Genomic DNA, 24,172 nt, shown 5'->3' with positions numbered 1-24,172 from the left:
TTCTCCTTCAATCTTTCCCAGCAAAGGGTCTTTTCCAGTGAGTCAACTTTTCACATCAGGTGGCTGAAGTATTGGAGCTATAGCAATAGTCCTTCCAATGAATATTCAGGACTGATTTCCTTTAGGATTAACTAGTTTGATCTTCTTGCTCTGCAAGGGACTCTCAAGAGTCTCCTTGAGCACCACAGTTCAAAAGCATAAATTCTTCAGCACTCTTCCTTCTTTATGGTCCAACTCTCACATCTGTCCATGACTACTGGAAAAGCCATAGCTTTGAGTATAGTCCTTGTGAGCAAAGTGATATCTCTGCTTGTTAATACACTGTCTAGGTTTATCACAGCTTTTCTTCCAAGGAGCAAGTGTCTTTTAATTTCATGGCTGCAGTCACTGTCTGCAGTGATTTTGGAGCCCAAGAAAATAAGGTCTGTCACTGTTTCCATTTTTTCCTCATCTGTTTGCCATGAAGTGATAGGACCAGATGCCATGATCTTAGACAGAAATCCAGTAATCATATATATATTATGATTTCCACTTGTAATAAAATCTGAGAAGATGGAAAATTGTTCTGATAGCATAGAACCAGTGGTTTGACCACTTTAGATTAGATCTAAACTGGTGTTGCAACTGAGATTTAAAGCATGATTAAGAGATAAACAGTTTTCAATCTTAAAAAGGGGGGGGTGTATCTAGGGGGAAAGGTGAAGTGGGAGTACATAGATAGCATTCCAGACATAGAGAAAAGATACTGATCCCTTTACTTGTTTCTCTTTATAGGATTTCTCCTTGAACGAGTTATCTGTCTTTATTGTCTCTAATTCTTCCACTTCTCTTCTTTCTTGAGCTCATTCCAAGTAGGCACTCCACCTCTTTGCTGAAATTGCTCTTATCTAAGGTACTGATGGCTTCCACATATTAAGTCAATCATCAGTTCTTAGCTTACTTGACCTGTCAGCAGCATTTGGCACAGTTGATTACTCATACCTTCTTTCAACTCTTTTTCCTTTCTTGGCTTTCAGAATATTAAACTTTCCTATGGTTTTTCTCACATCTTTTGTTGCTGCTTCTTTATTTCCTTTGTTCTTTCTGACCACTAAAGATGAGCCCTCCTAGTGCGTAGCCCTTGGTTCCATTCCCTTCTGTATTTAAATGAAGTATCTTTAGGGTCTCATTAAGACTCATTCATTCTTATGGCTTAAATGCACTTTATATGCCAGCTGCCAAATTGAACTCCCCAGGCCTCACCTCTGTTGTGAACTTCAAACAGTGTCTATTTGAGGTTGGAATATATAATATGTATCTCATACTTAACCTGTTCCGGACTACATTTCTGTTCTTATCTTCTAACCTTCTTCTCCTGTTATTTTCCTTAATTCAATAAATGACATTTCTGTCTTTCAGTTACTTAAGCCAACTACATTATACTTGACTTTTCCCTGTTTGGTCTGCACTATACTCTACTTATCAGAAAACTAGCCACCTGTAACTTCAAAATATATTCAAATATTTCTGCTTCTCCTGGTCCCACTGCTACCACTCTGTCCAAGTTGCCACTTCTTACCTGAGTCATTTCATTAGCTCTGTAATGGGTCACTCTGTATTTTCTTTTCTCCCTTTCCTGGCTTTCTCCTCTGCACATGGACTACTTTCTTCAAAGTACCCAACATCATCTGTTTAAGATGAAAATCAGATCATGTCACTTTCATGTCACTCAAAACTCTCTAACAATTTTCAGCTCTCTTTTGAAATAAAAGCCAAATGTTGTACATTGATCCATAATGCCTCATGTTGTCTGGGTCCTGGACAGTCTCTGTGGTCCTCTCTTTCGTGATCATTACACTCCAGCCACACTAGTGTGTTTGCTGTTCTTCAGATGCTCATTTCTGTCTCCAATGCCTGTTTATTTCTGAACACTCTTCCTTTAGATATTTGCATGCCTTGCTCCCTTCTTCTTTCTTATCTTCGATCAAATATTTCCTTTGTCATAAAACTTTCACTGATGACCTTATTTAAAATAGCAAACCTTCCCTTCCCACTAGTGGCCTGGCTTCATTTTTCTTTTGAGCAGTCACTGCTATCTGATATTCCACATATTTTGCTTATTTATTTCCTATCACCCAACTAGAAAACAAATCCTATAAGGCCAGTGATGTTTATTTTGTTCACTGGTGAATCACAGAGCATAGAAAAATTTATGGCACACGGTAGACTGCTTAGTAAGTATTTGTAGAACAAATGAATGAATGAATAAAACTTTAGGGCTGTTTATTCATTGAAGTTGCTTTTCAGTGAGTGGCAAAAGAGGCCAGGTAGCTAGGATAAGAAGAGTAATGGGTAGAGTGTCATAAATCTAAAGCTTTTGTATGTGTTAAGTCACTTCAGTCGTGTCCAACTCTTTGCAACCCCATGGACTGTAGCCTGCCAGGCTACTCTGTCCATGGGATTCTCCAGACAAGAATACTGGAGTGGGTTGCTGTTTCCTCCTCCAAGGGATCTTCCCAATCCAAGGTTCAAACCCACATCTTATGTCTCCAGCATTGGCAGGTTGGTTCTTTACCACTAGTGCCATCTTGCAAGCCCCTAAAGCTTTCGGAAAGAACCAAATTAGATAGTGCAGTAGGTCATGATGAAGAGAGAAATCAATTCATCACAAGCATGATTACTTATTTAAAAGGCAAAAGTTGATACTATGATGTGAAGTGAAAGTTGCACAGTTGTGTCTGACTCTTTGTGACCCCATGGACTATCCAGTCCATGGAAGTCTCTAGGCCAGAATACTGGAGTGGGTAGCCTCTCCCTTCTCCAGCGAATCTTACCAACCCAGGAATCAAACCCTGGTCTCCTGCATTGCAGGAGAATTCTTTACCAATTGAACTATCAGGGAAGCCCTGATGCTATGATTGACTGCAATATTGAGACTTTACAAAGGTTCAAAAAGGCCTTCCTCTAGGTAGTGAGTTTTGTTTCCTATTTCACAGACTAGAAAACCATTTTTAACACAAATCCATGTACATGTGAACTTCCCATCTTTCCTACTTGGGTGGTGGCAGGGTCCACTGGTACTTGGGGTGTTCCAGTCTGGGAATAAGTAAGTGCAGGAGAGATGGCCTCAATCAAGCCACTAAGGATATTCAAAGAAATATTCCAAGAACCCCACAACCCCAACCATGCATACACAAAGGGATGGCCAGGTATGTAGACAGGAATGACCATGCCTCTTAAACCAATTAGCCTTGGCAATGAAAATCAGAAGCTCTCAGTATGCAGAAGGGGAATTTCACTATCTGCCTACTCAAAATATGAATTTTTATTGGGTTATAAATTTACAGTTATTAGGTTATTTTTTATTAAATGCTTATAAAAATGCCTGATAGCAAATATTAAGCAACTTCGACCTGTGTCTAATATATCATACTACATTTGCATATTTGAAGTATCTGGTACTGTTCTGGTAAAACAATTGATTGTCAATAAAGAATTGGTTGTTTCCTTTAAATATGATGTGATCTTGTTTTTACTGTCTCTTTTACCTTCAGCCGTTATGGAACTCCTGAAGAGCTGAAAGAACTGGTTGATACAGCCCATTCCATGGGTATTACAGTCCTCTTAGATGTGGTACACAGCCATGCCTCAAAAAATTCAGAAGATGGACTAAATATGTTTGATGGGACTGAGTCCTGTTACTTTCATTATGGACCTAGAGGGACTCATCTTCTATGGGATAGTCGGTTATTTGCCTACGCCAGGTATGTACATATAATATGGAAATGTCTTATTTGTTCAAAAAATAATTCAAGGAGTTTTACCAAATTCATCGTATGTGTACTCTGTCACTGGTATTTAGTTTCTTAATTTTTAAAAACATTTTATGAGAAATGTTTATCATACACTGAATTTACCTTGTTTTGATTAGCACCTGTATTAGTGGTAAGTTGCACTAACTTTCAGTTTTACAAATCACATGCTATTTAACATATATTGGTTATATTGCCACTTAAAAGTTTAACGTGAATTTTCTTTATTATCTAAAGAACACTTTATCAGTTTGAATTAAACATAGAAAATTGCCTTTTAATTGAAAAATACACATTGTTTTAAGTAGACTACTAAAAATACTTTATGTTTTGCCATCTAAATATTACTGATGTTTTTGATTGCAGCAGGATCTTAATAGTATCATGTTTTTGATAGCAGTTAAACTCTATGAACAACTAACATTAGTATGTAATACGTCAGATATGGTGCCAGGTGTTTTAGATATATTAGCCACTCCAGTACTCTTGCCTGGAAAATCCCATGGATGGAGGAGCCTGGTGGGCTCCCGTCTATGGGGTTGCTCAGAGGTGGACACGATTGAGCGACTTCACTTTCACTTTTCACTTTCATGCATTGGAGAAGGAAATGGCAACCCACTCCAGTGTTCTTGCCTGGAGAATCCCAGGGATGGCAGAGCCTGGTGGGCTGCCGTCTATGGGGTCGCGCAGAGTCAGACACCACTGAAGCGACTTAGCAGCAGCAGCAGCTACATATTTTATTTATTATGCACAACAACTCTACTTATATGTAGTAAGTACTATTGTTATGACCATCTTTCAGGTAATAAACTAAGGCTTAGTGCTGAAACAGTTTCTTAAGATTAAAACATATCTCTGACTTGCCATCTAATTAGAAGGGTTTTTAAGTGATTAAATCTAAATTCCAAAATATGGTAAAACTTTTTAAACTTAGAAATACTATCAATTTGTATCCATCTTTTATCATAAGTGAAAATATAATGAAAATATGTTTTCAGGTATATTAAAAGTGGCAGGGTGTCAAGTAATGTATAACTAACTTTTTAATAATATTTCTGAAAGAATTTTATGAATTTTCTGTTGGATGTTACACCACAAATAAATAACCACACATATGGAAAACCAAAAGGGTAGAAAACTGCTTCAGCAAGTACTTGGATAAAATGAAAAATTCTAATTTTTGAACATAAATTAGATGACTTTACGTGGAAGAAGTTGTTTTGCTTCACTCTTAATACCAGGCATTATTTTATATTTTGTAGCCATATAGGAATCACTCATGTCAGATGAAGCAGCATAATATATGAGAAAAGACACAAGAGGCAGAAGCAGGTGGCAGGGTTCCAGGCCTAGTTTCACTCTGGTACAAATTAATCATTCTAGTTCTCAGGTTTTTCATTATAAAAGGAGGCAGAGTTTTGGGACTAATACAATTCCCTCCGTAAAGGTATTTTGTATATGTGTCATCTTATTGAACATTGCTTTTTATACTACAGATTTATAATAAGTAAAAAAAGGACTGAACCTATGTTAATTCTATGATACAACTCTTAATTTCATTATTGAGTAAATCTTTTAAAAGTAGTATGTGGACGAGAAATACAACTAATGAAGCTTTCCGGTTCATATTTGGATGACTAAGTGTTGACTCTATGCTGTAGAACTGTGTCATATGAGAGAAGAACACTAACTTTTTAAGTTTTTATGTTTTGAAACAATTTTGGTGTGGAACTGAATCTTGAAAAGAAATACATTCAGTAGGTGGATTTCTATGTTATGATACTTTATTTTATTAAAATATGTATTATTCTGTATTTTTTCTGTATCTTGAGCTCTCAAAGTCCATTTAGAGTTATCGGTTTTTTAAGGAAAAGGAATTATACATAACTGTCTTTAAAACTTTTCTGGTATTGAAATTAAGACATATTTAAACCTTAATTTAATACTTATTTTCTTCTTCATTGAATTAACTATTATCTTTATCAAGTGCTTACTTTTGGTAAATATAATGTATGATTTTAGTGTTTTTTTTTTTCTTATGATTTTGTTTTGGTTTTGTTATGTCATGTAGGCTTAGACTTTTGTAAATATAGTTCCATTCAAAATATATTTCTATAATTCAAATATTTTATTTCATATGTTAAATCCTCTAATTTTTATAGTATTAGTATTTTCTATATAGATTTATGCTTTTAGTTACAATATCATTAAACAACATAGATAAATCCTACAAAGCCAAATTTTTAAAAAGCTAAATACAAATTCACACAAATAATTCTATAATATTTCAGTTCAGTTCAGTCGCTCAGTCGTGTCCAACTCTTTGCAATCCCATGAATCGCAGCATGCCAGTCCTCCCTGTCCATCACCAACTCCTGGAGTTCACTTAGACTCACGTCCATCGAGTCAGTGATGCCATCCAGCCATCTCATCCTCTGTCGTCCCCCTTCTCCTCCTGCCCCCAATCCCTCCCAGCATCAGAGTCTTTTCCAGTGAGTCAACTCTTCACATGAGGTGGCCAAAGTACTGGAGTTTCAGCTTTAGCATCATTCCTTCCAAAGAAATCCCAGGGCTGATCTCCTTTAGAATGGACTGGTTGGATCTCCTTGCAGTCCAAGGGACTCTCAAGAGTCTTCTCCAACGCCACAGTTCAAAAGCATCAATTCTTCGGTGCTCAGCCTTCTTCACAGTCCAACTCTCACATCCATACATGACCACAGGAAAAACCATAGCCTTGACTAGACGGACCTTTGTTGGCAAAGTAAGTCTCTGCTTTTCAATAGAGTATCTAGGTTGGTCATAACTTTCCTTCCAAGGAGTAAGCGTCTTTTAATTTCATGGCTGTAGTCACCATCTGCAGTGATTTTGGAGCTCCCCCAAAATAAAGTCTGACACTGTTTCCACAGTTTCCCCATCTATTTCCCATGAAGTGATGGGACCAGATGCCATGATCTTCGTTTTCTGAATGTTGAGCTTTAAGCCAACCTTTTCACTCTCCACTTTCACTATCATCAAGAGGCCTTTTAGTTCCTCTTCACTTTCTGCCATAAGGGTGGTGTCATCTGCATATCTGAGGTGATTGATATTTCTCCTGGCAATCTTAATTCCAGCTTGTGCTTCTTCCAGCCCAGCATTTCTCATGATGTAATATTTAGGTTTGTCAATTTATAACATGCTAAAGATTCCAGGATTCTTATCTTTGAATTATTTTCTCAATGCATGCATGCTAAGTTGCTTCAGTCATGTTCGACTCTTTGTGACCCTATGGATTATGGCGTGCCAGGCTGCTCTGTCCTTTGGATTCTCCAGGCAAGAATATTGGAGTAGGTTTCCATGCTCTCCTACAGGGTATCTTCCTGACCCAGAGATCAAACCCACATCTCTTATGTCTCTTGTATAGTTTTACATTCTCTTCCTTCTATTCTGACTAGTTGGAAAGTGTTAGTCACTCAGTCATGTTGGACTCTTGCAAACCAATGGACTGTAGCCCACCAGGCTCCTCTGTCCAGGGAATTCTGCAGGCAAGGATACTGGAGTGGGTTGCCATTCCCTTCTCCAGGGGATCTTCCCAACTCAGGGTTCAAACCCTGGTCCCCTGCATTGCAGGCAGATTCTTTATTGTCCAAGCCACCAGGGAAGCCCCATCTCATTAGTTTTAGCATATGTAATATAACATTGTTTTGGTGTCATGTGAAAACTGTTTTAATAATCAGCATTCATGATTAAAGTCCTTTGCTCTTTTGGTTGTTTACTTCTGCTTAACAAGCCTGCTCACAAGGCAGTGACTCTAGATAAGGGCAGTTGATTATTTTACTTTTAGATCTGCAGTTGGGGCATAGGTCAGTGTGACATCTCTCCTCTTTTCCTTGTTATGGTCTAGGTCTGGAAACAGACACAGCATCATTTCTGCTGCAAGTTATTGTCCAAACAGTTATAGATTTGGGGGAGTGTATCCTTTAATTTCACTGTTAGAAGTATCAGAATTTTATGTTAAAATTTCACAAATTTCCACATCTAACACATTTTATCCATACACAGTAAATATGCCATTTCAGAAATTCAAAAGAGATATATTAAAATAACTGTCTATGTGAAAATATTATTGTTTTTCTCAGCTATATTTCTGTGGTAGAGAGTTTGTCTGAAATAGTTAATTTTCAAAAAAATACAATCAATATAAAAGTAATAATGTCATTTTTGTTAATTAGAAAATATAAAAAGGCATAGGAAATCCAGAATATTAATGATTATTATTTATAAATACAAATAACATTGTTTGTATGTGGCTGTACTTAATGAGTATTCTTTTCATGAATGTAGGGAAGGGAAAGTCGCTCAGTCGTGTCCGACTCTTTGTGACACCATGGATTATACAGTCCATGGAATTGTCCAGACCAGAATACTGGAGTGGGTAGCCATTCCGTTCTCCAGGGGATCTTCCCAACCCAGAGTTCAAACCCAGGTCTCCTGTATTGCAGGTAGACTCTTTACCCACTGAGCCATGAGGGAAGCCCAAGAATATTGGAGTGGGTAGCCTATCCCTTTTCCAGAGTATCTTCCTGACCCAGGAATCGAACCAGGGTCTCCTGCATTGCAGGCAGATTCTTTACCAGCTGAGCTACATGTTTCATCCATATGATCACAGGAAAACGCAAACTTTTGCTATTACTATATACTTAGGATAGTGACTTGTTTATAATTTTTAGTTTGTTTCTTATTCAGATGAAATCAGCAATTATATTTATATTTCATGTTTTAAAAGACAGGGCATTTTTCACCCCTTATCTGTGAGTATATGGAGATAATATACGCCATATATCAATGTGTTGATTAATATTATACTCCATTAAAAAGTAGATATAAAAAGGGTTAATGGTTAACCTATGATCCTAATAAGCCTCTTTTTTGAAAACTTGGAATAATTTTTGAGAAATTGGAATAATTTTTGAAATTATCATATTTACTGTTTGGAAAAGTTGATCTTATGTCGAATCAGTTTCTACAGAGATATGTTGCTGATGCTCATTTCATCCTGTCTATATGTCATAACCTGTCACCACTTATAATTTCTGATTCAAGTGCCATCATCAGAGTTACCAGAATTAAATCTCTCACTCTGAGTAATACCAGAGATCCTTACTGTGCTATTTCATTACCTGCTATGAATAAATTTCCAATCAGGAGCTGCCCATGTTTTAATTTTCTGTCTACTCGGCTGAACTGCGTTCTAGCTCTGCTAAATTGCTAATGACAGTTCATAACAGAGATTGGCTTGTTCTTTCTTTAGTTGGTAAAGAGAACTTCTTGATAAATCTGTCCCCCATAAGTTTCAGAAGTTTCTGGAATGAGAAATAATGGATATCATTTAATGGTTTCAGTTTTAAATTCTATTTTTTTGCATATGTGTCTGGCACTATGTAAATGCGCTTGATAAAATTACGAAGACAACTGCACATTTGTGGAGCTTAAACAATTATTATGTCTTAACCTTTACGAAAGCACTAGATGAAAATAGTTTCTTTCTTGACTATTTCCTTCAAAGATAAGATATGAATCTCAAAGGAGATAGCATAGTAGAGCTAATGCTCTTTTTTTTCCCCCTAGAACCTTACATTTAGTTACAAAAGTAATGTAATCATACTTCTGTCAGCATGAGTTTGTAATGTGACAACTATTAGGCAGGAAGACGCTCTACTCTTATCTTGAGTCATTAGAGTTCCTTTCAGAAATAAAAGTGAATCTAGTTTGATCTTTTAGGGTCCTAACTACATAGAATAAAATAGCCTTTAGTATAGACACTATAGTATTATTTGGGTCTTTTACTTCTTTCTAGGTCCTTTCCACAAGTTAGAATGTGGAAGGAAATTTGTGGGGACCATCTCTGCCAAGAGTGGATATTTGGATCTTAAATATTCTGTGATATCTTATGTGGTATTTCTTTTTTAATTTGTTAGTATAGTGAATTGCATTTATTATGTCCAACTCTTTTGCAACCCCATGGACTGTAGCTTGCCAGGCTACTCTGTCTATAGGATTTCCCATGCAAGAATAGTGGAATGGGTTGCCATTTCCTTCTCCAGGTGATCTTCGTGACCCAGGGATTGAACCTGCATCTCCTGGATGCATCTCTTGCATTATAGGCATATTCTTTACTGCTGAACCACCAGGGAAGCCCATTTTTATGATATTACATCATGACTAAATCAGTTATTAATGATAAATCTTAATTTAAGAATTACTGTGCATTGATATATTAATTAGTCTTCTCTGGTAGCTCAGACAGTAAAGTGTCTGCCTGCAATGTGGGTGACCCAGGTTCAATCCCTGGATTGGGAAGATCCCTTGGAAAAGGAAATGGCAACCCACTCCAGTACTCTTGCCTGGAAAATTCCATGGGCGGAGGAGCCTGGTATGCTACAGTCTATGGGATCCCCAAAGAGTCGGACACGACTGAGTGACTTCACTTTGTACTCTGTACTTTGATATTTTAATTAATGAGTATATGAATCATGATGACTAGCAGGATATTTAAAAGCCATGCATCTAGGACATGAATGTGAATCTCTAATTTTTTTTTAAGAAAATTTTAAAGTCATATACTATTCTGTGATTTTTTTTGAAAAGCAAAGAACAAAAAGCCACAGACCATCAAGTGAAAAGATTGCTCTTTTTTTAGTAATAAAAGTGGCCACAATAACACAGAAAAACAGTATGAAGAAGGAAAATGTGTTCAACTACTGTTAAAAACAGGTATCTTAAAAAGTTTTAGCTTCATATAGGATACATTGATAGATATATATGCTTGAAATTTCTGCACATATGCTTATCAGAAGTTAGGGAATAAACAAATATAAAAAATAACTCCCTTCAGGGTATAGGTGACATTTTAACAACTAATTTGAAATAGCTGCTTTCAAAGAAAGTTTAGCTATGGGGAAATCATTTGGGGCAAAATAGCAAGAAAAAATTTCCATCTTTGTGCTTTTATTACCACACATAATTTCAGTCATAAAGAAAGTTTGATGTGCATACACATGAATCTTGGAGCATTTTTTGCCAAGCTTCTAAAATTGTCCCAATTTTAGTTTATCTTAAACCCATTGGTTATAATTATAAATATAAATGATTCACCTTGTGGTTAATTGGCAAAACCACTTGACTAACTTCAGGGAAAATTAGATATATAACTCATATTTCATGAAAGATGGTAGATAGTGGAATGAATTGGAAGAAATAAGTTTTATAATTTAATAAAGATAGCCATTGATTTTCTTTCATTTATATCTATGTAATATCGCATAGATATATCTATTTTAGTGAGCTATTATAGCCAGGATAAGCATTAAAATCACATATCAAAGTGGTTTTAAGTTTAACCAGATATTGGCTATTTTATCTTTATTTTAAAATTAGTTTCTTTTTGTGTATTTATTAACACATTACTAGCATGGCATATATTTATGCTGAAAAGTAAATATGTACATGGAGGAGTGTGCTGAAAAGTTACTACTGATAAAGCATAAAGTCAAAAAAGTTTACATGTAATTGCTTAAGTAAATTAAGGTTAACATCAAAGATTTTTTTTAAAGCAAAATAAACTTTTTTCTGATCAATTTATGCATAAATTTATTGAATGATTTTTTAAATAGAGTTCGTAAGTATATACCCTATGTCCTATCTTTAAGGAGACAATAGTTTTCATATATTTTATTAATATTTAGCACAAAACCCTAAAAGAAAGTATAAGTTTAATTTCTTAGGATAGGTTTCAGAACATTTAGTATTTTTTAAAATTGAAGTAGTACAATATTGTTTTAGACAAATACCTGTCCTGTTCAATATAAAAAGCAAATCACAGATGATTTAAAGACAATTTTGGACATCGATTTAGCAAACAGCTAGCTATTCCAAAGGTAATCAGGCAATTAAAAGTAAACAATAACTTATGCAGCCTATTCATTGAGAATATTAAAATTTCACAGAATTATTTTTAATAATGCTGGATGTCTCATAAAAATTCTTTCTGTTTTCTTCTTTTATAGTATTTTTCTCTTCTTTTTAGTAACTCTTCCTTATTTCACCTTGATTAAGGAAACTGGTTAAATGTACTATTTCAAAGAAGGTAGAGTCAGATTCAAAATGCAGACAGACTAATTCTCTTTTGTACAAGAGATTAAGAAAGTTGCTGTATCAATCTAATCTGTCTGGATTTGAGTTTGAATGGTAGAAATATAACTTCTCTCACAGGGTTTATGAGATTATTCAGCTTTGCAGAAAGGTTTCTATTGATGCAGAGCACAGCACTGGAGTAAGGATTTACAGTCTTTGTATAAACTTTGTTCCTGGTGTTATCTGCCTCGTTTATTCCCACAAGTCTAAAATTTAAGTACACAGGGATATCCTGAAAATATCTTGAGTATTTAGGTCTTACTCATAATACTCACCTTCTTAAATGCAAACTCACTCTAACATAGGACTGTTCTTGGTAATTTACCTTAAATTTGAAAATATCGAGCATGGCTCTAGAAGCAGCTTTTTAAACTTCAGATATGGGTACATGCTTGTGAAAATGGTCTGGAAGTCCCTATTCAATGGTTGTTCATTTAAGTCTTGGAATTTTCTCAAGTCAATGATAATATCTCGGTTTTTCTTATGACCTTTTTAAACAAGCAGGTGCAATGTGAAAAAAAAAAATCAATTTTTCTGTTTTTATCTGTGTGTACCAAAACAACTTGTTTAAGCATGTCTCTTTTCCAGGTTATGGACTAGCAGTTTTGAAGTTATGAGGAGGTATTTCATGGTTTCCTAGCTGAATGATTTCCTTAGTGTAATGCTGCTGATAAATAACCCATGTTATAGCAAGCCAGTTATTTTCAGAAAGTATAGGTATCTCTTAAAATTTTGGAAGGACACATATTTATCAGCAACATAAAAATTATTTATTTTTTGAGGGTCTCCCCTACTGCCATTCATTTGGATCAGTGATCAGATGTATTTTTCTCTAACTTCTGAATTTCCCATCCACATTTTGTGATGGTGAGATATCTCTATTTGGTCTTCACTCTATCTTCTTTTTCTTTCATTGTTAGTAAGACAAGCCATCAGCATCAGGATTTCTTTTATTGTCTCTTTCCAGCTTAAAATATCTCCCCAAGATTAGACCTTTTCTCGAGTAGCATTTCAAACTTCTATCTGCTAGAATAATTAGTAAAACTCAAGGGAAGTTATAGTTGACACTTTCTGTTAATTATTTTGGAAACAAAACGGCGTAACAGCCAACTTTTCTAAGAGATAAGTCTATTCTTAGCATTGTGTAGAGATGGCAAATGAGGCCAACTAATTCTCTAATGGGTCACCTGGTCTCTGTAAGCGATGATGATCATGATGATTATGAAAGTGAAAAGAAAGTGTTAGTTATTCAGTCATGTCTGACTCTGTGACCCCATGAACTGTAGTCTGCCAGTCTCCTCTGTCCATGGAATTCTCCAGGCAAGAATACTAGAGTCCACATACCATGAACCTACTTAAAGTGTGCAGTTCCAGTGCCTTGAGTCTAGCCACAGAGCTGTGCAACCATGACCATAATCAATTCTAGAAAAATTTTATTACCCCTAAAAGAAACCCTCTTCCCGTTAGTGTATGTGTATGTGTACTCAGTAGCATCTGACTCTTTACAACTCTATGGACAGACTGTGGTCAGCCTGGCTCCTTCATCTGTGAGATTTCCCAGGCAAGAGTACTGGAGTGGGTAGCCATTTCCTTCTCCAGGGGATCTTCCCAACCCAGGGATCATACCTAGGTCTCCTGCAGTGCAGGTGGATCTTTACAACTGAGCCAGCAGGGAAGTTCATGATTAGAGTGGTAGCCTTTATGAAGGGTCATTCAATTTAAAGGCATTAGGTGCCTTGCGTACCTTACTGAACTTTCTTCTCTAACCACCTGATATACAGTGTCTCCTCCCATCTTTTGCCATTTCCTATCTTCTGTCCCTGCCTCATTTTTCTCTGTTTCACTTACCACCATTTTGCATTTGAAAAAGATAGTAATAACTTGTTAATTTTTTGAATTTAGTGATATATTTGTTATGTATTAAATGTGGAAGTAAAGTTAATAATTTATTGTTCCCTATAGAGTACATTTTAAGTAAAGCACTATCTGTCTCTTAAACTTTTCAACATCAAATTTTCTTACCATGAAAGTGACACTGCAGAGTATCAGTTTGGTAGGGTTACCTATTCTTTGGACTTCCCTGGGGGCTCAGACAGTAAAGAATCTGCCTGCAATGTGGGAGACCTGGGTTCAATTCCTGGGTCAGGAAGATCCCCTGGAGGAGGAAATGACAACCCACTCCAGTATTCTTGCCTGGAGAATCCCCGTTAACGGAGGAGCCTGGCAGGCTACGTCCATGGGTTCGCAAAGAGGCAGACACGACTGAGCGCAGCTCAGCACACCTACTCTTTAGAACCCTGTTCACTGAAGAAAGCTGTCAATGATACTTGCAGCCACAATGATGATGATGATAATAATAAATACTAGCTATAGTACAGATATAAAAGATCTGACATCAGTGATTTTAGAATTAAATGACCTTTATCTCTCTGATCTCAAAGCAGGCTGTTTAACACTTGAATCTGAGTTTCATATATGAAGAGCTCATAATAATAATAATATTTATGTGCCACAGAGTAGTTGTTTAAACTATATAAAATAACATCATTGGAAATGCATGACATAACTATATGTAGAACATTATGAAGAGTTTAGAGTTGTACTTTCAGATGTTTACTAAAGGTGAAAGCATGTCTCAAGTCACAAACTAGCCATACCTCAGTCACTGCTGAAGGAAGCAGAGCAGGTGGCAGTCTTGGCAACCCGGAACAAATAGGTCCTGTCTGAAGGAGCTGCCATTCCAAGCTCCTGATGATGATTACCATGTGAGAATGTGACCCGTGAAGCTACATCTTCCAGTTCTTTGAGTAAAGTCAGAAGCCCACATTTTATATGAAATATTCCCTTTTTTTTTTTTTCATTTCACAAAATGGGAATGAATTTTAGATGTGAATTTCCTTTTCATTTTTTTATTTTTTAAATTTAAATTTATGTATTTTAATTAGAGGCTAATTTCTTGTCTGCAATTACTTTATATTTTTGAAGTTATTGTGCAGACTAAGCGAACAAAAGTTTGGGATTGATAACAATCTCTGGGCCACCAGGGCTATCTGTGGACTCTGAGATGGGCTTTAGGTTGAGAGAGTTTCAGATTCTATAAAACCTCTAAAATTAAGTAGTAAATTAGATACTGAGTCAGATATGATAATAAGACATCACAGTTTAAACACAACATTGTAATTCAACTTTCTTTGCATTAGCAGTCATAATTTTATCGACCTAAACTTGTGTGATACTGTCACTCAGCAGAATTATGTCAGCATCTCTTTTATTTTAAGTAGCCAATGAATCAATAAAATAAGTGCCTTTTAAGATCAAGTTACATAAATCAAAATTCACATTCACTGAAGAAATGGACAGAGTTAAGATTCGATAGCTTTTTTATTTTAATTGCATCTAGGTTTTAAGTAATTTCTTTAAAAATATATAAATGTAGTTATTGACTTTTGGAGGAATTATACAGAATGGGTAGAGGCCTGCTGGGTTCGAATACTGTTTCCACCACTTAGCATGTAACCAAAACCAGGTTAGTTAACATTTCTAAGTTTAATTTCCTTATCTGTAAAATAAGATTCTAATTGTATCTCCTTTGTGTGACTGTAAAGATTTAGTGACAGACTAAATGCTAACAGAGTTTTGCTAAGAGAACACACTGGTCATAGCAATACCCTCTTCCAACAGTGCCTGAGATGAATCTACACATGGACATCAACAGATGGTCAGTACCAAAATCAGATTGATTATATTCTTTGCAACTGAAGATGGAGAAACTGTATATAAAAGACAAAAATAAGAGTGGGAGCTAACTGTGGCTTAGATTATGAACTCCTTATTGCAAAATTCAGACTTAAATTGAAGAAAGTAGGGAAAACCACTAGGCTATTCAGGCATGACCTAAATCAAATCCCTTCTGATTATACTGTGGAAGTGACAAATAGATTCAAGGAATTAGATCTGATAGAGTGCCTGAGGAACTATGGACAGAGTTTCATAATATTGTATAGGAGGAGGTGATTAAGACCATCCTCAAGAAAAAGAAATGCAAAAAGGCAAAGTGGTTGTCTGAGGAGGCCTTAACAAATAGCTGAGAAAAAAGAGAAGTGAAAGGCAAAGGAGAAAAGGAAAGACATATCCATCTGAATGCAGAGTTCCAAAGAACAGCAAAGAGAAATAAAAAAGCCTTCCTAAGTGATCAATGCAAAGAAATAGAGGAAAACAATAGAATGGGAAAGACTAGAGATTTCTTCAAGAAAATTAGTGATACCAAGGTAATATTTCTTGCAAAAAGTGAAAGTGAAAGTCACTCAGTCCTGTCCACTCTTTGTGACCCCATCAACTCTACAGTCTATGGAATTCTCCAGGCCAGAATTCTGGAGTGGATAGCCTTTCCCTGCTCCAGGGGATCTTCCCAACCCAGGGATTAAACCCAGGCCTCCTGCATTATAGGCGGATTCTTTACCTACTGAGCCACAAGGGAAGCCCATTTCATGCAAAGATGGGCACAATAAAATACAGAAATGGTATAGACCTAGCAGAAGATGTTAAGAAAAGGTGGTAAGAATACACAGAAGAATTATACAAAAAAGATCTTATTGACCTGGATAACCATGGTGGTGATCACTCACCTAGAGCCAGACGTCCTGGAGTGAAGTCAAGTGGGCTTCAGGAAGAGTCACTATGAACAAACCTAGTGGAGGTGATGGCATTTCACCTGAACTATTTCAAATCCTAAAAGATGATGCTTTTAAAGTGCTGCACTCAATATGCCAGCAAATTTGGAAAACTCAGCAGTGGCCACAGGACTGGAAAAGGTCTGTTTTCATTCCAATCCCAAAGAAAAGCAATCCTAAAGAAAATTCAAACTACCGCAAAATTGCACTCATTTCACAGGCTAGCAAAGTAATGCTCAAAGTCCTTCCAAGCTAGAATTCAACAGTACGCAAACCAAGAACTTCCAGATGTACAAACTGGATTTAGAAAAGGAAGAGGAACTAAAGATCAAATTGCCAACATCCATTGGCTCGTAGAAAAAGCAAGAGAATTCCAGAAACACATCTACTTCTCCTTCATTGACTATGTTAAAGCCTTTGACTGTGTGGATCACAACCAGCTGTGGAAAAATCTTCAAAAGATGGAAATACCAGACCACCTTACCTGCCCCCTGAGAAACTTGTATGCGGGTCAAGAAGCAACAGTTAGAACCGGACATGGAACAATGGATTGGTTCCAAATTAGGAAAGGAGTATGTCAAGGCTGTATATTGTCACCCTAATTATTTAATTTATATGCAGAGTACATCGTGAGAAACGTTGGGCTGATGAAGCACAAGCTGGAGTTAGGATTGCCAGGAGAAATATCAGTAACCTTAGGGATGCAGATGACACCACCCTTATGGCAGAGAGCAAAAGTGAACTAAAGAGCCTCTTGATGAAGTTGAAAGAGGAGATTGAAAAAGCTGGCTTAAAACTCAGTATTCAGAAAGCTAAGAATATGGCATCTGGTCCCATTGTTTCATGGCAGATAGATTGGGAAACAATGGAAACAGTGACAGACTTTATTTTCTTGGGCTCCAAAATCACTGCAGATGGTGACTGCAGCCATGAAATTAAAAGACACTTGCCCCTTGGAAGAAAAGCTATGACAAACCTAGACAGCATGTTAAAAAGCAGAGATATTACTTTGCTGACAAAAGTCTGTATAGTGAAAGCTGTCATTTTCCAGTAGTCATGTATGGATATGAGTATTGGACCATAAAGAAGGCTGTGCACTGAAGAACTGATACTTTTAAACTGTGGTGCTGATGAAGACTCTTGAGAGTCCCTTAGACTGCAAGGAGATCAAACCAGTCTATCCTAAAGGAAATCAGTCCTGAATATTCATTGGAAGGACTGATGCTAAAGCTGAAGCTCCAAAACTTTGGCCACCTAATGCGAAGAGCCGACTTGTTAGAAAAGACCCTGATGCTGGGAAAGATAGAAGGCAGGAGGAGAAGGAGATAACAGAGGATAAGATGGTTGGATGGTCTCACTGACTTCAGGATATGGTAAAGGACAGGGAAGCCTGACGTGCTGCAGTTCATTGGGTTGCAACGCATCAGATATGACTGAGCAACTGAATGAGCCTCTCCCTTTTCCCTGTGTCTGGTTTATAATTGTGATCATCGCCTCTGTCACCATCATTGCCACAGCACTGTTACAGTCTTCTTGTGGGCAGATTTAACTAGCCAGCCTATTCCTCTGAAGCATATTTAGAGGCTTGAAGGCAAGTAATTGCCATATTTTTTTGTGAGCCCAATGCGTGTCATTATTGCTGTAAATCTTTGTTGTGGTCTCACTGTTCTTTAAAAACACATGAAAATGTTTTCTTGGTAGAAACTCCAAATTAGGAACATTTGTGGAAATGACCCGTGGTGATCAAAATCTAACAGTATTGAGAAATCAGCATTGGTAGCGATAGAAAGCCCGTCAAAGTCAGAAACCAGCACTGGGAGCACAGCTATGCAAGGGCACTCAGGTGCGGCAGCAAACAGTTCCACTGTCTGTAATTGTCCCTCTGGGCATCATTAGACTGCAGTGGAGTATAATAATTGATCATAATGAACATGAGTCATTAAAAATAAAAATTTAAGTCATATTCAAAAGTGTCTTTTTAGGCACCAGGAAAAACTAAAACATTATTTCAAAGTATTTTTGTTAAAATGTTAAATTTTTAAATGTTGGAGATTAAGTTAAAGTTTTCTGTTAACTCTTTATCTTAAGGAGAGTTTCTGTGAAGGTTTGTTTTATGTGGACTACTTTGTCTCCCTCAATGCAGAATAAGCAGAGTCCCTCTACTTATTATTTTTAAGAATTTGAGGTGCCGAAGGCATTTTATTCAACAGTTATTGGATTGACTACCCTGACTCTTTTGCATTCTAAATCTGGGACCATTACATCTGTTTCTTAGACTATTTTATGGTGCTTTGTTGTGACGGGAAGACAGCATTTTAGTCTCAGGTTGTTAATTCTAAATCAGCTTTCCCCAATAATGGATTCAGGCGACACTTTCTCGGGTTAATGGCTAAGCTGTTTGCTGTGACGCTACCTAGATAGCTCAGGCAGGAGAGGGCCTGCTTAGCTCTCTGCGTCTCCTATCTCTTTCTGTTCTGCGTGACTATTGATGTTGTGACAATGACTATGGGTAAGGCTGTCAGACCTTAGTGTTTGTGGTCTGGAGCCCAGTCTGGACTAGCATCTGCCCTGATGTTTTCCCTCGGACAAAATGTTATTAAGAAGTGTTGCCTTAAACTAATCTGGCACGGGCTTTGCTTGACATGAAGCTTTTTCTCCTGGTTTCTGCCATGGCTCATTGACTCGCTTGTGTGGTTTTATCTGAAAGATTATCAGAAATAGCCCATCTCTCTTTTTCTAGCCCTCTCCAGAATTGAAGTATCTAAGAGTTCCTGGAAAAGAAGATAATTTGGAGAGCTTAGTGATAAAATGAAGGGACGAGCACGTTCAGGTCCTAGAGGTGGCGAGAGAGGCCTCAGTGCTGCTCTCCTGGCTGACCGCTTGGTCCTGGAGACTGCTGTGCTGCCAGGCTGCTGGCCAGTGGGGTCAGTAGGGGAAAAATGGGGAATTATATGTGAAGGATGCACAAAATAAGTGTGCAACATAGAAACCCAATAGTCCTTCTGAGAAGCATAAAGAACAACATTGTTCAAAAGAAATATAATGCCAGCCACACACATAATTTCAAATATTCTAGTACCCACATCCATCTCTAAAATGATGATTAAGGAGCCTACCTCATAGAACTGCTGAGAGATCTGAAGTATTAAAAATATGTAAAGTTCTTAGAACAGTTCCTGGCACATAATAAGAATTAATTATTATTATCTTATGGCTTGTTCCATGGCTTGTTCCACATCAGCGTCTATGTTGATCTCAAATTTATGTATCATAAAGGGATGGAATGGGGAGGGAGGAGGGAGGAGGGTTCAGGATGGGGAACACATGTATACCTGTGGCGGATTCATTTTGATATTTGGCAAATCTAATACAGTTATGTAAAGTTTAAAAATAAAATAAAATTAAAAAAAAAAAAAGAAAAAAAAAAGAAAATAAACCTGAACATATATCCGTCTAACCACTGCAGTTTCTCTTTATATTCCTTGCAAATTATTTCTCAAAACCAGTTTCTCTTTCCTACCTGCTGTCCTGTGTTAAATGCTCTTATTTGATTATCTACCTCCACTCTCTGCTCTCTTTCATGTTAATATGTAGTTTACTATACTAGTTTTTGGATTGTGTTATTTAGTTTGCTTTTTAGCTCAGCTGGTAAGGAATCTGCCTGCAATGCAGGAGATCCCGGTTCAATTCATGGGTCGGGAAGATCTGCTGGAGAAGGGACAGGCTACCCACTTCAGTATTCTTGGGTTTCTCTGGTGGCTCAGCTGGTAAAGAATCTGCCTGCAATGTGGGAGACCTGGGTTCAATCCCTGGGTTGGGAAGATCCCCTGAAGAAGGGAATGGCTACCCACTCTAGTGTTCTAGCCTGAAAATTCCATGGACTGTATAGTCCATGGGGTCACAAAAAGTTGGACACGAATGAGCAACTTTCACTTTCTCTTTTCGCTTTCACACCAAGCAAGAATATGAGCTGCAGCAAAGCAAAGATACCCTTGTCTTGGTTCTCCTTTATCCCTCAAGACTAGAAGAGTGTTTGACTTACTTAGACACAAATTTGTTGAATGAATAAGGAAGTGACTTAATGCATTTATGTTTTTCTAAGGGTTTCTAATTAGGGTATAGGTCTTGTGCACCTTGTAACCCCATTGCTTAGCACAGTAGTGCAGAGCCTGCCATATCAAATAATTGTTCAACTGAGTAAAAATGAAATCAGTTATCTCTACGAAGTAATACTTTTTAAATATTTTATGTCCTTTTATTCCCAGATACAGGAAATGTTATTTCACTTTGTTCATGAAGTAACACTGGCTTTCAGGTTTGTCACAACAGATTGTTCCAGGTGACTACTTCGGGAAATGATCCACCAGGGAGGAAGGTTCAGGAGGATAACAATGTGTATCACATGAAGAATGTGTGGTGCTCCAGTAAATTTGGAAAACTCCAAATTAAATCAAGCTCAACACATTTCTTTGTAGTTGAAATGCCTGGAATCTTTAATTAGCTAATGTGCATTTTGAACCTTCAAGTAAGTGCTACACAATGATGCTTCATTTCTCAAATTTCTTTGACCTTGAAGCACTTCGATGCACTTACAAGAGACTTAAAAAAAAAAAAACCCAAAACCATAGCATGTCTTACGAGATTTTTGAAGGACCTGGCTCTAGTCTCATCCTCACTTACTCTTCCTCTCGTTCATTAATCTCTAGCCACTCTGGTGCTTTTCTCACTTTGGGGCCTCTGTGCACTCTTTTCCCTCCGTCTGGAGTATTCCCTTTGTTTGGCCAGCTCCTATTTATTTTTCAGTTCACAGGGTAAAAGCCCCTTCTTAACTGCGGCAGTCTAAAATCAGTCCTTTTGAGTGTCCCCTTGCTCAAGGCTTCCTCTCTTCATTCTTCACTTATTTATCATAATCTGTAGATAAGATTTGCACATAAATGTGCATTTTATATTTTAAAACAGTGATGACTTACCTATTTTTCCTTTGATTTCATCTTTAGGATATATTTTGTTGAGTGTGCCTTTGCAAATTCTATATTATAATCATTGTTAATGATAGTTTTATATTTTTTTAATGAATCCTATTTGCAGTTTGTGTTCTTAATAGAAAATAAAAATATTCACTAATCCCTTAGAATTTAAGACCCTTTATGCTCAAATTATACTCTGAGACCCTTAGAAAAACATAAATGTATTAATTCATTTGCTTATCCATTCAACAAATTTGTGTCTAAGTATGTCAAACACTTTCTAGTCTTGAGGGATAAAGGAGATAAAAGTATAGTGACAGCAACTCGTGGTAGTTAGGGGATGGAACTAGGATAGCTTTTTCTTTGGCATCCAAGGCATGACTCCTTCAGAGAAGGCAATGGCACCCCACTCTTGCCTGGAAAATCCCATGGACAGAGGAGCCTGGTAGGCTGCAGTCCATGGGGTCGCGAACAGTCACACATGACTGAGCGACTCCACTTTCACTTTTCACTTTCATGCATTGGAGAAGGAAGTGGCAACCCACTCCAGTGTTCTTGCCTGGAGAATCCCAGGGATGGGGGATCCTGGTGGGCTGCCGACTCTGGGGTCGCACAGAGTCAGACACGACTGAAGCGACTTAGCAGCAGCATGACTCCTTCCAAGCTATGGGTTTCTCTTTGTCAAGTAGGGCGTGTTATCATTTTAATTGTTTATTTAAATATTTCATTTTTATCTCTTATCATTCTCAAACCCCCATCAACATATATTAATAGTACATTAATATCGTGTATATTTTAGAGAAATGAAACTTTTTTTTAACCATTATTTTCTCAAACAGTAAGCAATAATACAGCCTCCTTCAGGATTCACACTGACTTAAACAAAACATTAGTATCATTCTTCCGTCATCAGCGTATCAAAGATTTGACTGGCTGCCTTTATTCTTCTCTGACTTCTCTTTGTCCTCTCTCTTTCCATCCATCTCTTTATCTGTCTGTCTCTCCATAGGTCTCAGCTGTACATTTGGCAGTTTACACTCTGTTATATTTAAAAGAGGATAGCCAAAACTTAAAAAAGTCATGGATTTAATTTTTTTTTAATTCTTGCTAATCGCTTTCTGCAAAGAGCTAAGAGAAAGTTATCTCTATGTTCTTTTTAAAAGTCTTATTATATAGACTCCACTTGCCACAGGCAGACCAGGTATAAAATATTAACACATAGGCAATACAAAAGTTAAGAACCTCACTCAGAACCAAATACTCTGTTGTCTAAGTTAGATAGTCATCTGTGAATACAGATGGTGAAGACCTAAGAATGTTTCTCATTGAGGCAGGAGAGAAACATTTGTTTGTTTGTTTGCAATCTTTCTTTTTCCCTTCCCCTTCCCTTCTCTTTTCTCCACTCATTTTTTTTTTTTTTTTTTTTTCAGTACAAGAGGGATTAAAGTTCTGAGGCTGGGGAAGATCTGGGTCTGTATCTGCTGGGGGCAGAGCTTTGGTTTTCTCTCCTTTTTTGCTTCCCAATGATTGGCTTATTTCCCTGCTGTGCTGATTATTTCAGTATTTAGAAAAAAAAAAACTGGTTGTAGCTAGAAGTTTGCCTTAAGAAATGTAGACCTTTGCAGTCATTTGAGCATAAAGCTAGGAAATTCAGAGAAACTGGGAATAAGCCACAGGGAGGCTGGGTCCTTTTATCCACTCTTCGTGAAGGATTTATTAACATCTTGCAGAAAGTAGAAATCTGATTCTTGTGTTGTATGTGTTTATAAATTATATTGGTCTGTAGATGTTAACTAGTTTATATCAGTATGCACTAGATGTTTGTCTTGGGTTTTCTTATTATGTACATGTTTGTATACATGTGTATACAGACATCTAAAATCCAAAATTTTAAACAAGTTAGTCATAGACTATTGAATGTCTTGATTTTTTGCTCTTAACTACAGTTCATAATCACAGCACAACTAAAATTGACTAATGTAGTGTATAAAATAAACACTAAATGTCCATGCTTTTTAAAAATGAATGTTAGGAGTAGGGGGCTGTGTACACATATGTTGATGATAAAGTAATCTGCTTAGAATCATGTATTAAAAATAAGTCCGGCACACATAGGTGCTGAATTAGCTAAATTAATTAACTTAATATTTTTTGAGTACTTATTATGTACACAATATTCCTCAACCCTGGAAAGGAAGCAGGGAAAAAAAAAAAAAAAAAATAGAAAAGACCCCAATTCTCTGAGCCCTCTCTATAGGGAAGGAAAACAATACAAAATAAAATTCCCAAATAGTAGCAAGTACCATGAGGAAGAATAAAGTCAGCTAGAAGTGTTCAAGGGAGAAAGCAATGGCACCCCACTCCAGTACTCTTGCTTGGAAAATCCCATGGATGGAGGATCCTGGTAGGCTGCAGTTCATGGGGTCGCTAAGAGTTGGGCACGACTGAGTGACTTCACTTTCACTTTTCACTTTCATGCATTGGAGAAGGAAATGGCAACCCACTCCAGTATTCTTGCCTGGAGAATCCCAGGGACAGAGGAGCCTAGTGAACTGCCTTCTATGGGGTCTCACAG

At 37.0% G+C, this 24,172-nt stretch overlaps 1 protein-coding gene across 2 annotated transcripts in view; it reads left to right on the top strand.

The window, feature by feature from the left end:
• The window catches only part of GBE1 (1,4-alpha-glucan branching enzyme 1), a 318,328-nt gene that overhangs the window by 157,820 nt on the left and 136,336 nt on the right, over nucleotides 1-24,172 (top strand). For both annotated transcript variants that reach the window (XM_025282385.3, XM_025282389.3), the window contains exon 7: nucleotides 3,534-3,743. In XM_025282385.3, the coding sequence (XP_025138170.3) occupies nucleotides 3,534-3,743 (210 nt within the window). The remainder of the gene's footprint in view (nucleotides 1-3,533; nucleotides 3,744-24,172) is intronic.

Source organism: Bubalus bubalis, chromosome 1 (assembly GCF_019923935.1).
Source record: "Bubalus bubalis isolate 160015118507 breed Murrah chromosome 1, NDDB_SH_1, whole genome shotgun sequence".
In the NCBI taxonomy this organism is placed as follows: Eukaryota; Metazoa; Chordata; class Mammalia; order Artiodactyla; family Bovidae; genus Bubalus; species Bubalus bubalis.
This window is presented reverse-complemented; position numbering and strand designations above follow the sequence as displayed.